This window comes from Phocoena phocoena, chromosome 5 (assembly GCF_963924675.1).
Source record: "Phocoena phocoena chromosome 5, mPhoPho1.1, whole genome shotgun sequence".
Taxonomy (NCBI): Eukaryota; Metazoa; Chordata; class Mammalia; order Artiodactyla; family Phocoenidae; genus Phocoena; species Phocoena phocoena.
In genome coordinates this window covers 10,264,672-10,281,488 of record NC_089223.1, presented here as the reverse complement: position 1 = coordinate 10,281,488, position 16,817 = coordinate 10,264,672, and the positions used below count along the sequence as shown (strand labels likewise).

The 16,817-nt window shown below is 34.7% G+C and overlaps 1 protein-coding gene across 1 annotated transcript in view; it reads right to left on the bottom strand.

The window, feature by feature from the left end:
* CCSER1 (coiled-coil serine rich protein 1) overlaps positions 1-16,817 on the bottom strand; it is a 1,266,496-nt gene that overhangs the window by 397,587 nt on the left and 852,092 nt on the right. The window contains exon 9 of the mRNA XM_065877863.1: positions 14,322-14,366. Within this exon, the coding sequence (XP_065733935.1) occupies positions 14,322-14,366 (45 nt within the window). The remainder of the gene's footprint in view (positions 1-14,321; positions 14,367-16,817) is intronic.

Sequence of the window (16,817 nt, the reverse complement as noted above, 5' to 3'; positions counted from 1 at the left end):
AGATAGCTAGTGGGAAGCAGCTGCATAGCACAGGGAGATCAGCTCGGTGCTTGGTGACCAACTGGAGGGGTGGGATAGGGAGGGTGGGAGGGAGACACAAGAGGGAGGGGATATGGGAACATATGTATATGTATAACTGTTTCACTTTGTTATAAAGCAGAAACGAACACACCATTGTAAAGCAATTACACTCCAATAAAGATGTAAAAAAAAAAATACACTTAAGCTAAATTTAAGGTATAAAAGCAAAGCTATAAAGTTTCCCACAGTTTTCATGAAATAAGTTGTATTTGAATTTTCCTCTCATAACTGAAAACTCTGCTTTATGCTTTGAGTGTAGTCCTTCCTAGGTCGGAGGGGAAATTTCATTTGACCGTCTATAAAATGAACAACATTTCCACTTCTCTCATTAAATTTGGCCAGCTAGATTTCTTTCCATTTTTTGTTTTATTGTCTTCTTCTTTCTCTCTTTCCCTTTTCCTCTCTCCTGATACAAGTATTTCTTGCTTCAGTGATTTTCTGGGATAAGAGCCCAGTTGGTTTAATGTTTTTGGTTTTTTGTTTTGTTTTTTATTATAGACTACTTTACGAATTTAGGATATTAACTCTATACTTTCAGTGTTGTCGGGTTGAAAAGAATAGCTATTCAATTTATGGCCTCCTACAATATATATATAATCTCTATTTTATTTTTAAAATTCAAATTCTCCTAGTTTTTCATCTCTTATCATGTTTGTAGATACTAAAAAAAAAAACAAACAACCTGGTCTGTCAATTAATTTTATCGCCCCATGCCTAATATTTTCTATATGCTAATGCTCAGTCTCTTGGTCCTCAAATTCATATATCACTTCATGTATCATTCTAAAGAGCATCTTTCCTTAATTATCACAGATTAGTTTAAATACCATTTAACTGTATCATTTCAAAATCTCTGTACTCAATTTACATACAATGATTAACTTTGGGCAATCATCTGATTCCCTCTGCACCTGATTCAGCCTTATCTGTCCAAAAGGGAATCACAGTTCAGGGTGGTTTTATGAGATGAACATGATGAGTGCCTGAAAACCTTGCATAATTTAATCCTGACAAAGAATAATGGGTAATTCAAACAGTTGAATTAGCCCCATCATACAAGTTAAAAATTCACTTGGATCATCAGATTTGAAATTATGAAACTTGACAAATTTTTAAAAATTCAACTATATTAAAAATTTCCCCACAATTGGAGACTTATATTTTTCTCACCATTTTAACGTTGTATATCTCAAATTCACCTAAAATGTGAACAACCATGACCAGCATCTATCTCTTTAAGTAGGCTACAGAGAAAAAATTAAATATGCTTATTAACTTTAATATTTAATTATAAGTGAAGCCAAAATATATTAATTAATTAAATATGTGAAAGGCAAAAGGAACAAATGATCTAGACTAGCACAGGTGTTCTAAACCCAACTCTTGCTGATTCTAAAAAGGAACAAGATTTAACACAACAAACATTTGTTGGGTGCTTACTCTATATTAGGAACTATGCCAAGTTTTATGGATGGAAACAGAATAAGACTCTGTTCTCCAGGAACTCAGTCTAAGTGATAGAATGGTGGAGACAAACAAAAAGACTCACAATACAATATGACAAACATAATAACATAGTAGAACCAAGAATCAAGTACTGTTTTTGCAAGTAGGAATCCCTGGGGAATTTTTCCTTCAATAGGCAATATTCAATCTGAGATGTGGTGCTGAGTAAGTGGCTTTACACTCAGACGTCTACTGTCTAGACACTAGGATGTCTACTGTCTTTTATTAATTCAAGGTAACAGTAACAATAAACAGTAACAGCATTTAAAACTTCCATATGGGGTATTTTTATCGGTACCTTACATTGAGATCACTATTTTTGATATACGATCTCATTTTCTCTATTCATAACAATCCTATGGGGTAAGGTGCAACTATGGATTTAAATTTTTAAATGAAGAAATTGAGGTACAGATTATGTACCTCAGTGACATAGGTTATGCAACTTGCTCAACATCACGTTGAGCAAAGCTCAAAATATACGCCCTCTACAAATCCCGCTATGCCGCACTGCCTCTTATTATGCAGTCATTTCCTATTTAGGGAAAATTTAATCAATTTTTGTACCACAGATGTCTCCGTCTGCAAAACATATATAAAATTCTTACAAATTTTTCTATGATCCCATTGAAGTCAATGGCTCCAGTAATACCTAAATCATTTGCAGTTTTCTTTGACCTCAAATTGCCTGAGTGCTACACAAAAACATCTACGAATTACTCCCTTCTCAAGAAATTAATACTGAAGTTACTAGGTTCTCCAGGCAGCACCTCATTGTTCTTTTGAATTACTTTCACTTGCTAGCTTCTTAAATATGCTTTTCATGTTCACTTTCCTGTTGCCAATTCTGGAACTGATGGCTTTCACCTCTTTTATCCATCCAAAGTTACTCACTAAGATGAATAAAATCTTTTTCAAGGCAAAATTGGAAGATCATTTGTTTCCCCTGGTGCTTCTGACCTCTGTACACTTTTGATATTTTTGTACTAGGTACTACTTACTCTCAATATTCTTTGTGACCTTTACTTCCAGAAAGTAAACCAGAGCTAATATATTATCAAATGTAACTTGTTAGAGGAGGAAGCAACATCACATCTTTGATAGGCTATAATTGGAAGCAAGAAAGGTACAAAGAACAATTTTTCCAGTTTTTGATTCCACATGTTTCAACAATTGTGTTTAATTTCTAAAATTCCAGACTTCTAGAATACTAAGTAAATCTATATTTTAATTAACTTTAACATATCCAAGTGTAGGACAATACTTATGATCTGGTTTGACAATGGCATCAGTTATAAATAGGTGGATGAGTTAAAATTGCTAAATATCATTAACTTACCCATTTTGAATTTAACATTTTTGAGTATTTACAAATACAGATTCAAATAACCCTTATATTTTCTCTCAACTGTTTTATAAGATATTCCTCTAGGTCCTATTTGTGATTGTCTACCCCTAAACCATACAGAAATGGTCAAGCAAGTGCACTGTGAATTTTCCCCTGTGGAATATTGTCTGATCCCACTCCCTTTAGTACACAGAAGAGAAGTACAGGTCACACTCATGTTCAGGATTCACATACCGGCAATGATTTGGTTTAATAAATACAATGGATTAGATATACATTGGATAAATAAATCCGGATAGAGAACTGTTTTAATTTACCATATTGTCAACATTTATCTTTCTTCATAGGATATGTTATTTTTAATCAGTGAAAGCTAATCCCCCCCCCCCCCAAGATGTAATAGATTTAGACAGGGGTGATTGAGAAGCTAACTTTGAGATGATGATCAGAACCTGGTTAAGAAGTCTGAGCCTGGGAAAATTGCACAAACTGCATGTTTCAGGTAAATTTTGTATTTTCCTAACTCATCCCCTCTTGATTTAAAAATAATAAAAGAAAATGAAAATGGTACCCCGACATTCATTCCACATGAGTTACTACCAGTATATCTTCCCTAACCACAATTATCTTAAAGAGAACATTCAGATCATGAGACTCTTCTACCACAGTACAAGTGGTAAAATCCAAAGATGAGTTAAATGGTGCTTTTATCATCTGAATATCATAAAAGGAAAGAAAAGAGAAAAAAAGAGAAAGAAAAAAATCATTTTTCTAATCCTAGTTCCTGTTGCTAAAGTATATCTATTTGATTGAACCGTGTTGATGAGCTAGGGGAAATTAGACCACACTGTCTATAATTAGAAGTGACTGTCCAGCTACACAGTAGATAGCTGAGCCCATCATTTGGTGGTAGTCATGAGGGACAAAGTATAGGTTAAGGAAAAAAAAAAAAAGGTAGAGACGTGACCTAATTTACACAGAAAGAAGAATGAGGTAGAATTAGAGAACAGAGAAACAGAGAAAAGGAGCTGATTATCATCCATTTTCCAGAAGTCAAGATATATTCCCTGCAAATGGATGTACCCGACACTATTCAATTTAATGTAAGTTTTAAGTAGGTTTCTATTCTTTGTAGTCAAATAGTTCCTAACGAAAACAAAAGAGTAGTTGTGGTCTTGGTCTTGGATGAGATAATACCTATATGCAACAAATAAGTAGGCAAGGAGAGAGAGAGGGGGAGACAGAGAATATGATTGTTTAGCAAGTTTAGATAATTCTCATGAGGAATGCCAAGAGTCAGAACATCCAGTTGTAGTAAATCTATTAATTTCTCTTCTTATAAATCACAGTGTAGTGTTGAATTTTTACTCTGGAGTCATATTCCCTAGGTTTCAATCCTGGCTTCACCCACTTATAACACTTGGGCAAGTTATTTAAGCCACTTTTTGTTTGGCTTTTTCTTCTTTGAAATGAGAATGATAATAGTGGCTATTTCAAAAGTTTGTTATGATGAGTGACTATATGTAAAGCGCTTAGAGAACTAATAAGCACACGCAAAGCACTTACCAAGGGTAATTCAAATTTTTTTGATATTGTGAAAAGAAAGGATGCTATTTTTTTAGGGTTTTAGAGTGAAATGTATTCTATATCAGATCTACAATGCCTTATCCAAAATTCTTCAGGTCAAATATATCTGGTAATTTGGAATTACCCTGATTTTAAAATAGTAATACAGAGCATATGCCGTATCTTTAGAATATTCCCAGCAGGGTTTGGAGCAGCACTCTGTACAAACACATTGGTATTTCTGTAGTAAAACATATACACGTTCATGCTAAGTGGGAAAAAGAAAGACTATAAATGGGTTCATATTAGTTCAGGCCAGGCTTGGGCCACCAAATGAGCTTGAGCCTCCCTTTGAGGAGGGGATATCAGTTTTCAGAGCATTTGGGATATTAGAATTTCAGATAAATTATTTACATGTGTTATTTTATTCTTCTAGTTACTGTTTATATTTGTTGTTGGGAATTTAAATGTAACTAATTTTTATTTTATTTTATTTTATTTTGCGGTACTTGGGCCTCTCACTGTTGTGGCCTCTCCCTTTGCGGAGCACAGGCTCCAGACGCACAGGCTCAGCAGCCACGGCTCATGGGCCCAGCCGCTCCGCGGCATGTGGGATCTTCCCGGACTGGGGCATGAACCTGTGTCCCCTGCATCGGCAGGCGGACTCTCAACCACTGCGCCACCAGGGAAGCCCCGTAACTAAATTTTAATGTTATTGAAAAGACAAGACACTCCTGAGTAAATAGGTAAAGGGCAAAGAGAAAGCTTCTATTTTGAGGGAAATGAGTTGTACAGTTGTATTACTTTTAGAGTGTTTTATAGACTGAATTGTGTCCCCCCAAATTCATATGTTGATGTCCTAACACCCAATACCTCAGAATGCGATGGTATTTGGAGATAGGGCCTTTAAAGAGATAATTAAGGTAAAATGAGGCCACTAGGGTGGGCCCCAACCACACTGACTGGTGTCCTTATAAGAGGAAATCTGGGCACACAAAGACACACTGGGGATATGAACACCCAAAGAATAGACCATGTGAGGACACAACGAGAAGGCAGCTATTTGAAAGCCAGCCAAAGAGAAAATCTTCAGAAGAAACCAAACCTATGGACACGTTGATCTTGTCTTCTAGACCCAGAGCTGTGAGAAAATAAATTTCTATTGTTAAAGCTACCCAGTCTATGGTACTTTGTAATGACAGCCTTAGCAAACTAATATAGTATGCAATAGCAATTTTACTTATAGCTATTATTTTGAACATAACTGTTGTGTGAGTCTGAAATTCTCTAATCCTAACATTTTTAATATAATTAAAACAATTGTTTATATAATAATTCAACAGTATAATATTTATAATAATAAATACAATATTTTTCCGCCTACTGGTAATCTTATTTAGAAGTTTTACGTTACATATTAGGCAACAGTGTGGTGATCACTGACAAGGGACTGCGGGGTCCCGTGATATAACTGGAGGACAGCAATGGAACTAGTCGGGAGTGTTGTTATTCCACTGGGCTGACTGAGCATCGATGTCCCAAAAACTGTCTCAAAGTGGGTGTGAGGACGGGAAGTAAACAGAAAATAGACATATGTTGAATAACTGTCCTCAGCTGGACGGATGATGGAAAAATGGAAAAGAGATTTGGCGATCTATTTCTAAGCAGAGAGTAGGAGAGCAGGAAAGTTCTTCAGAGAAGAGTAGTTAGTTCCCATTGTAGGTTTACAGGATTTTAATACGTCTGTCAGCAAAGCCAGCAATTGAATATTTACATGGGGATTATTTGTTCTATATGAAAACATAAAAGAAATTCTCTTGCTAAGTAATGGATAAGTATCAAAATAATAAAAATGTTTATCTTCTGTATATTTTTGAGGTGGCTATTGGCTTTTATTTGTAATTAAGAAAGGAATCATAAGAGATCTTCTCATTTATGTATGAATAAATACTTCTCTGATGAAAACGGGCTGACTCAATTCAACCATATGGAGCTTTGTATTTTCCTTTTATATTAATTGACATAGGTAAAGGGCAAAAAATAACTGCATCATAGGTTGTATACACAAATAAAAACAACAATGCCAAAAAAGATCCCTATGAGTTTAACACCACACTTTCAAATAAAAATATAAGGCAGAGAAATAAAAATCATAATTTGTTTCTGCCTTTTCAGCTGAAAACATCTCCAGGGTTTAACTGATTCTAAAAATAATATGTGTGCCTTATAAGAATGGATATCTAAATTTTTATTGATTAGGAAGTCAAACTCTTTCTACAGTAACCCTTCTCAGTCCTCATCTCTGTAAAATCCACTTTAAAATTACAAATTCTTAATTATACAAATATTTTTGAAAAAAGACTCATAAATGAGGAAAAGATTGCGTTTCAGAACTCTGAGGTCAGAATCTCCATTCATTTCACTTACTGTGCACATCAATGTAAAGCTAGAGTGTCATAAACTCTGCCTAACCTGCCTAATCTCTACCTATTACCTACATTACAAGACATGCCTTTAAATCATCCTGCCTGTAACTTAACACCCTCTAAATATCCTCCCCTAAACTCTCCATTTAGAGACCTACTAAAATCTTGTCAATGTAGTGTTCTTTTTTTATTGCAGTAGTTCTAACAAACTCAGTTTTGCTTGATGAAAAGTTTTTCTCTTTGTGATCATTTGTCAGACAAAGAGTCAAAAATTGTGGAGATACAGGGAGGTCCCAGCGAAACCCCTGTGCAATCTCACTTAAGCTCCTCTACTTGAAATATGTTCCTCTGAGGCCGCTAAAGTCTCCATTCAGGAGTCTCTCGGAGAGCAACAGTGAGATACACCCTGCACTGGGTCTAAACTTTAAGTTCTTTTTGTCAACCTCCCAAATGCAGAGTTTCTGCCTCCTAGGAATGAGAATGATTTTAGTAATCCTTTGATAACCTAATCAACTTTGAAAATTCTTATTCTAGATGAAAATACCTGATCTGTAACTTACAACGTGACTGTCTGTTTTCATGACTTTCCATTGTGAGTCAGTAAGAAGAGCTCTAACTCCAGGTACCCATGAGGTTGGACTGCTTGGAGTTAGGTTTTGTTAGACTGATTTCCTTTAGAGAAACTTTACCTGAGTATTCTTTCAAAACCTTTTGAGGCTTTTCCTCAGTCTTACCTTTGTTGACTCCAATTAGTTTCATTCTGCTCAGAGTTAGAGAGTTGAATTCCCTCATCAGGTCTTAGGCCAAGTTCTTAAGATAGGAGGTTGCTAAAGCAAACTTTCCATGTGGTCTTTTCAAGTTATTTGGCCCTCTAGGTCAAATTCCTGATTGCTTTATGTTTTAACTCATGTTCCTATATCTCTAACTGATATAGTTCCATCGAGTACAATCTGAAATTGCAGAGTCCATTTTGGGGACCATGATTGCTAGACTGATGCTTGATGGAATTCACTAGGGTTCAAATTATTGTTTAAACCTGTTGTAAATACTCTTTTGTGTGGCTCTGTGTGTGTGTGTGTGTGTGTGTAATAGGTTTCCTATATATAAGGCTTCTTTTGTCCTTCCACAGTGATGGTTTCATGTCTGTCCAATGCTGGCTCCTTGTCACTTCTCTCCTCTCCTCACTCTTTTCTGCCCTGCTTCTCTTAGGAAAAATTGTTCTGTCACTATGTACATACTCTAAGAATGTGTAATCTAGATAATCTGTCAAACATTTCCAAAAGAAAGATTAGAAAATTGAATAGTGTGCACTTCCTACGGATTTTGATTTTCTTATTTGAAATACTACTAAGAATGTGTTCTTTCTGACTGATGTAGAGCTGATAAGCTTAGTTTTGCTTAACCAACAGGTTTCTTTTGGATAGTTCCTTGGAATTTCAATGGTATGCAAGCATAGAAGAGATCTTCAAAATCCATTATGAAGATCACCCAGAAAATACAGGATGTTTAAAACAGCTTATGAAACCTGTAGTGCTTAGGCACTGCTCTCTGTAAACAATGCTGTAAGTGAAAGGTAAATAAAATTTTCTCTCATCTGTAATATGAACTATGGAATTAAGAATTTTTGAGATTCAATGACAGATTCCAAGTATATTTTGTTTGTTGTCCTATCAGGAATTTGTCATCTGCGAACCAATTTAGAATGTAAAATCTAAGACTAGGCTTTAGATATCACTGATTATAGGACAGTCCATGTAAACAGTAAAATCTCCCAACAACACGACACTCAAATTGTCTCTGACAGAAGGAAAGATAAAAGGAAGAGCAAATGGTATGGAAAATAATAATAGTAATAAAAATTGTTGTCATTTACTGCATGCTTCCTATGTGTCAGGCACTGTTCAAAGAGCTTTACACATATTAACTCATTTTACCCTTTAAGAACATTTTTGAAACAGGAATAATTATTATGGTCTTGTAAATTGTAATTCTTTCAATTAAATATTGGGTCATAAGCACAAAGATTTTTTCAGTTCCTTTACTGCCTGTCAATTCCGAGAAAGGAAAAAAAATAAGGATATTTTCTTTTCTGGTGAGTCCTTAAAAGGTCTCTTGATCTCAGAATCCAATTGTAAATCAGATACATCTTAGTGGCAAATTATAGCCACTGAACCACTGAATAATTCTAGTTATAAAAGAAGAGTTATTTTTGCCTCAGCTTTTATATCTCAAAGAAGAATATAATATTAGCCAATATATATTTCTCCCCCAAATTGTGTCATCACGGAGGTTATAAAAGAATCTCTTATTCTACAAAACTCTACATCAACCAAGAATGGGATAGCTAAATTTGAACAGAAGTGGAAACAGTCAGTCTATTCTGAATGCTAAACAATAAAGACTTCATGCAAATGGAAGTAAGTTTTGCAGAAAAATTACTAAAGATAACTGGTAATCATGATTTGTTTCTCGGTGAAGATTTTCACCAAGCTATAAAAGAAATATTGTTATTTTCTATAATTTCAAATTATGTAAAACATTAGATTTTAAGAGAACAATGGCACTTCAACACTTTTTGCTAACTCATTTTCAAGAACAACACACTTTCTTCGATTTTAGTTCTATTCTTAAAGCTCACTTATTTTTCTTCTTTTCTCTCTTTAGAAAACAATTCTCTCCAGTGGTCTGCTGGATGTGGGAGAAATAGTAGCAAGTTTTCTTAACTTAAGCAATAACTTAGATCCAAAATAATCTGCCTAATAATTCTAATTAATTTAAAAATGGAAAGAGAAAACAATGATTTTTAATTTTGTTCCACTTGTAATAATGCCTGTGCTACTATTCCAGGTAGAGACAAATTATTTTGAAATACAGAATATCATTGATCACATTCTTTGAGTTTTCTCCCTTTTGGTGCTCAAATTTTAAAATGACTTTCAACTTCAAGTAGGAACATGTAATCTGTCAAGGGATAAACAATGCAAAGTCTATCCAGCTGTACTAGCAAAGGCATAAAATCCACTATTTATCTGAATAAAATAATCACTTTCTTTAGGAATATTATATGCTCAAGTGATACTTTACATAAACAGCAAGTCACCAGTTATTATTTTAAATGATTCATACATTTAAATATAAAGTCAGCTTGGGGAAATAGCATTGAGCTAAACATTTTATTTTCAATCTACCTTTTTCAAATATCTCTGATTAATTATGTTTCTTTAAGTATCAGAAATTCACATCATCTGTAATTTCCCATTTATGTTTTTTGGCAAAGTGAGGATACTGTAGTCCAACAGAGAAAGTTAGTGAAGCATTCTGATGACTACAAAGTAGGCAGATTGTAAGGCATGCCCATGATTTTCTTGAGAATTACACATTCAAAAATCAGTTATTTTAATGGTCTGAAACGTCCACTTCTTCCTATGTGTCTATCAGCATCTATTTATTTATCCTTGCAATCTCCCAGGTAAAATTAGAATTTTTAGAAATATCATTGGCACAGTCAAACATAATTAACTGAAAAATTTCCACACTATAACAGGGGATTTTTCTCGTAAAGGGATGAATACATCTCTAACGTTTTGGGGGCACATTTCTAAACAATGCTTCTAGAAATTATCAGAAATGTTCATTTTCTCTCAGATGTTTATGGAGCATTTTCAATATCTGTCTTACAAGAATACAAAACTGTTTATTTAAAATATTCAAGTGTACCGATATTAATCTTTCTTCAGAATTCCAGCTGAAGAATGGTAACATAATCTGTACTCACTTTGTTCATCACTTTGAGGAGATCTGATCTCTGCCAATTATGTAAAAGTGATTCCTGATCATTACACGCTTGCACTTTATTTCCATTGCATCAATGGTTCTGGAATCTCTGTTAACTTCCAACGACACCCATAAGCCAAAAGCTCCAGCAACCACTGTCTCTCACCTTAGCTTGCCATATTAAGTGTAATTTCTGAAATTAAATGCTTGATCCTGACTTAGATATCTAACCATAATACTTTTCTTTATCCATGATATAAAGTCCCACATCATGTGCATTTAGACTTGTGATATAAAATATCCAGAATATGGATGGTCGAGTATTTTTGAGCTAAGGTGAAAAGAAAGACAACTTGCCATTCAAAATTAGTGTGTACAAACACATGCATACGTACATACACAGGCACACATGCACACACAGATGAATCTTTAATAAGTTAACAAAAACCGTACTTTGGAAAATATAATACTATTTAAAATAACAAAGTTATACAATCTTTTAAGAAAACTGATAGTAACCTGATTTTATCCACATTTAACATAAAAGCACTGTATTTAGGAGAACAGAAATTCCTTAAAAGAAATATGATTTGCCTATGTGTCATATCCAGTGAAATTTCATTGAGGTTTTTCTATGAGTTGTAAGATCCCAGTAGAGGCAGGAAGTTCACTTACAATCAGAAAGGAATATCAGTTATATAATCACATTTCACACAGCATTCCACTAATCTCCCTTTTTAAACAACTTTGTTATTATCTATTATGATCAGCCCCCTCAATTTACATGCATGGTAAATAAATATACCAAAAATATATAAATATACCATAAAAATAAAAAATAAATATACCAAAAACTTAATGTAACTGAAGTTTTTTATACAATTAACACCTATTTTCAAATATTTCACAACAATGCAAGGAGTTTAGGTGCTGTTCATCTCTATTTCCTTCTGGAAGGTAATTTATATCTTAATCACTTCTTCTTAATTTATGTTTTATATGGCATGTAGTGTTCAAATCTGGCCTTCCTGTCTAGCAATGAGTCTTTTAATAATATTTACCACTTAGCTAAATAGCATATTAATGCCTGCTTCGATTTTTCATGCATATTCTAACTGTTGTCATGATCTCAAATGGTAAACAGACATTTTAATTGACGCTTCTTAAACCTTCTTATAAATATTTGGTAAGAGGCCCTAGTGTCACATCCGTCAACACCTACTGGGAACATCTGTCATTTGAACTAAGACAAATTGATTCATTTTAAGAGTAATCATTGTCATTCAGTCTTCATCAATGACAATATCATTAGAATGAAAAATTCTAAGAGGATGTTTTGAGTAAGAGTTTTCCAAATCCACACACTTCAATTTAACATAATCAGAAGTATATTATACATCTTTGTAACACATGCATGTAATAGAACACAGCAAATAGGAATCGGAAAGATACCTGTCACAATTCATAAGCAAGAGAAATCAGATCAGGAAGCTCTTAAGAAGGAATTACACTCTCGTTTACAGATCACTTACCACTGAGACTTGACAGAAGTGTCCACAACATAGTTCACCTAATTGTCTGATACTTCTCTGAAGTTTCTTACCACAGAATGTATTAGACTTTACAATCATGGGGAAAACTAAAGTGAGTGTTAGGCTGGATAGAAATATGCCCATGTAACCCAGTATTGCCCAGACAGGAAATGAAGTGGTTGTTTTGAATTTTAATAGTTGACTTTTACTTTCTATTCCTGGATTGGGGGTCTCAAGTGAAGACACTACCAGGCTATCATTAACTGGATGATCTTACCTCCTTCTCAATTATTCCACTAACCTCAGGGAGGAGGCCCAAATCAGGGTTGTCCCCTCTATACAGATGTATATGTTAAATTGTAGGTCATTAAAAATTTGACCTTCACACAAACCATAAAGTACTTTCAAGAACAGTTTTTTTTAATTTAATATACATTATTGACATGTTCCTTACCCACAAGTGCATTTGTAATAAAAATAAAATAAGAGGAAATGAAAAACTAAGCAATAAAAGTTAACAGCAACTCTTTTCAATAAAGGTCAGTCATTAGGCTTTTAAAAATAACATGAAAATCTACAAAATCTTAATCTAAAAAATGACTTTTGCTACCATTTAGCAACGTCATCACATGGGTACATGGACTTAAGTTTCCCCTCTTTAGACACAGTTGCTCTTGGACTAGGACACAGTGGTGAGAAGCTGAGTAATACAGCCCAAATTGAATGTCCTCAAAGGCACTGAATCAGCAGAAATCAATTGTGGCAGTCCTGCTTGGGTGTGAACTTTCACTTAGAAGGCGATGAGTTAAGTCTCTAAGTAGATTCATTTTAGTCCCATCTGAGAGAAAGTATTTACCCTCACAAAACCTGTAAATGGCTCTGAGGTCTTCCTTACACAGTACATAATTTTTCCCACTCTGCCTTTACTGATGACCACGTCCTTTTTACCTTGCTCTCCTACATCATGAAAAATCTCAAATATAGATAAATCTATCTATATTTCACGTTCTCCAGCTCATTTGCCAGTGTGAGCCTACTGTTATGCATCCTTCAAAAAGAATAGATTCTTCTGGATGGAAAATAGCAAATAAGCAGAAAGACCCTAAATGACAGGTTTACAAGGAACTAAAATGTGAAATACTAAAAACACACAACTGAAAATTAAAAGAGCAAGGAAAGAAGGGGCAAACACCATGTATTAAATACAGAAGAAAAATGTTTCTACAGGAAGCGAAGCCACAGATAGGGAGGAGGGTTACGTTTATTTTCTCATTTTATGAGACAAAGTATCTTCACTTTTGCCCCCAAATTATATAAATCTCACCAAAAATAAAATTACCTTTTGGGCAACAACAACAAATTGATTTACTGAATTAAATATCTCACCATCCCCCTACACCCAACAACCTGAGTCACAAAGTAAAATAGAGCATTTACACATTCAGCCTGGAAAGAATTTTAATCAAGGTGAAGTTAAGCCTGTACATTAGAATTAGAAAATAATATACATCACATAAACGATATGGTATTATGTTTGGTACTATTAAAAGTTTCCCTTCCTTATAAAGCATCTGGGATAATAATTAAAGGAAGTTTTAGAATCAGTAGTCTTACCAGGGCAACTTCATACCATCTAAACTTGCACACACACCTAGTGGCATTTGCCAATTGTCTTGGCTAGAAGAGTGAAGAATCCCAGATGACATAAAATGTTTCTGTTGCTAGAATTATGCTAATTTCTCAATCAATCACTTTAAATATCGCATGTAACGTTTGCTTAAAAAAGTTTTTTCTGCCCTGTCTAGAGGGCCCTACTGCTATAAAAATCTATTTTAACAGAAACAACACTTGCCTAACCAGAGACCTGGTACTTTCTTCAGTTTCAGAGGACAGCACAAATAATACATTGACGTAAATATGTATAAAATGTGGTTTGGCCAGAGTAAATGAGATGTATGTCATCATAAATCCTCTCAACACATCCCCGTTGTCATTAACATCCTCAGCATCAGTCAACATCAACAAAATCGCCGCAACACTGTAACCATTTTCTCTTCTTCCCCCTCCCTCTCCCTTAGACTTTCTTACCTCTCTCCCTCCTTGTACCGACTCTGGTCTTTTCAGGTTCAAACCCTGAAAGAAAAAAAAAAGGAAATATATATATATATATATATATATATATATATATATATCTCAAAATAGATTATTGATGGCAAAGAGAAGTAACTAATAATTAGTACTATGCAAAGATTTTGAAGTGAAAAAGAATTCATTTAACAAAGAAGATCTGAATGTACATGAATACCTCACACATATGACAATAGCTATATCTGAGTAAGTCTCCAAAGGTGGTACCAATGCACTTTTTGCTAAATCCCAGGACCATAAGTAAAAATAATTGCAGCACTGGTGATTACGTAGGAAATATTCAGGATTTTTTCTCGTGAAAAGGACTTACTTCATCTTCTATTATCATAACTGCTTTCTACACCAAAAGGAGAGCGATTCACCTTAAGTCCCCAGTAAACACTATGCATAATTAAATGGTAGAAGAGTTCATCTTTTTCTTAGCGGGCCTATTGCAAAATATGCTTGTGGCACAAGAGTCTGTCTGTCCATCTATCTATCTTCCCTGGAAATACTGCTATTGAGAAAGCAAAATAATGGGAAAAAAATTTTGCCCCCCTCTAAACATGATAAAAGTTTCAATCCCTGTTATTTCCCATACTGTAGTAGTTTTATATGTGGAAGGAACTGTATGAAAATTGCAATAAAATGTGATCTCACAGTACCCAATTCTTCCTTTTTACCTCCCTTCATTTTTGTTACCTTTTATTCTCTTTCCCTCTATCTCTTATCATGTCCTTTAATTACTTTACAATACATATTTATTGTATATGCACTGTGGGCCAGACACCATGCTAGATATTGGGGATATAAGTCATAAATTGTCCTCAAAGTTTAGGAGATCATTGACTAGACACACAAAAGTGAAGGTAAAACTTCAGGAGAATGACGTCAGGTATACAAAATTCTCTCTGAGCCTAAGATGAAAGAGGCTCATTCAGCCTGTGAATGGGCAAACACACAAAGGACCACAGAGGAGGATCACATGTAAACAGTGGTAAAGGCTGAAGAGGAAATGCAGAAGATGAGCAACATGCAGCAGTCGGAACACCTGACGACTCGATGTATGGTGACTGGACTTGTAGCAAACCATCAGCCGGGAACTCACTTCTAACGCTGACTCCACCCAAGACCAGCTGAGCAAGGATATGTATTTTAACAAAATTGCCAGGTGATGAACATGCACGTTAGAGTTTGAGAAGCACTGCACTACGAGGTCTAGGAAAGGCAGGTGGTTTAGTTGGCATATACTGTGAGTTGTACAAAAAGGAGCAGTGGGGAAATAAGGCCCAAGAGTTGACCGAACTGTGAAGTCTTTCAAGAGTAGGAGTTTCGGGCTTCCCTGGTGGCGCAGTGGTTGAGACTCCACCTGCCAATGCAGGGGACACAGGTTCGTGCCCTGGTCCGGGAAGATCCCACATGCCGCGGAGCGGCTGGGCCCGTGAGCCATGGCCGCTGAGCCTGCGCGTCCGGAGCCTGTGCTCCACAACGGGAGAGGCCACAACAGTGAGAGGCCCGCGTACCGCAAAAATTAAGCAAATGCTGACTTCGATAGCAGTCTTTGAAAACGGGGCGGGGGGTATAACATATCAAGGACAGACATATATGAGAACTTACATATTCTCATAATTTAGTCTAAACCTACATCTGATTTTCTATTTTTCCTAGAAACACTATCAGAAGAAAAATGGAAAGAATACAAATAAATATTGGGATTTATCTTTATCATAATTTTTTCATCTGCCTTAAATTACGTGACAGAGCTTTAGAAACCTTAACAATTTTTCATATTATGAATAATTTTGACTTAAGTTAAAGTATTTTTCTATTTCTGATGAAAATCTAAATAGCACATAAACTTAAGTATATATTCTACATTATCACAATACATCGGGTAAGAAATTGACCTGTAAGACATATATACTAGACTTTATTGTGTTTCTAGCTTTATATTTTGGAATTTAAGAAAAGATTGTAACTGGTTTTTGTTGTCACATTAAGCTGCAGATTTAGAGTGTAATATAAGGAAAATATTCATAAGATAAAGATTTTTTCATTTGGTGACAGCATTTATGCTTAAAAAGGCAAAAGATTATTAAGATCTGAAGAGAAACCAGAGTGTTAATGCTTAAAAGGTTTTCAAGTGGTTTTTAAATTTTTACCTCCTATATAAAACATTTCTTGAATTGTTTAGATGGAAACATATGAACAAAAATATTAACTGAGTCCACTTTATCTTTTTTTTAATTTTTATTTCATATTGGAGTATAGTCGATTAACAATGTTGCATTAGTTTTGGGTGTACAGCAAAAGCGATTCAGTTATTCATATATCCATTCTTTTTAAAATTCTTTTCCCATTTAGGTTATTACAGAATATTGAGCAGAGTTCCCTGGGCTATACAGTAGGTCCTTGTTGGTTGTCTATTTTAAATATAGCAGGGTGTACATGTCGATC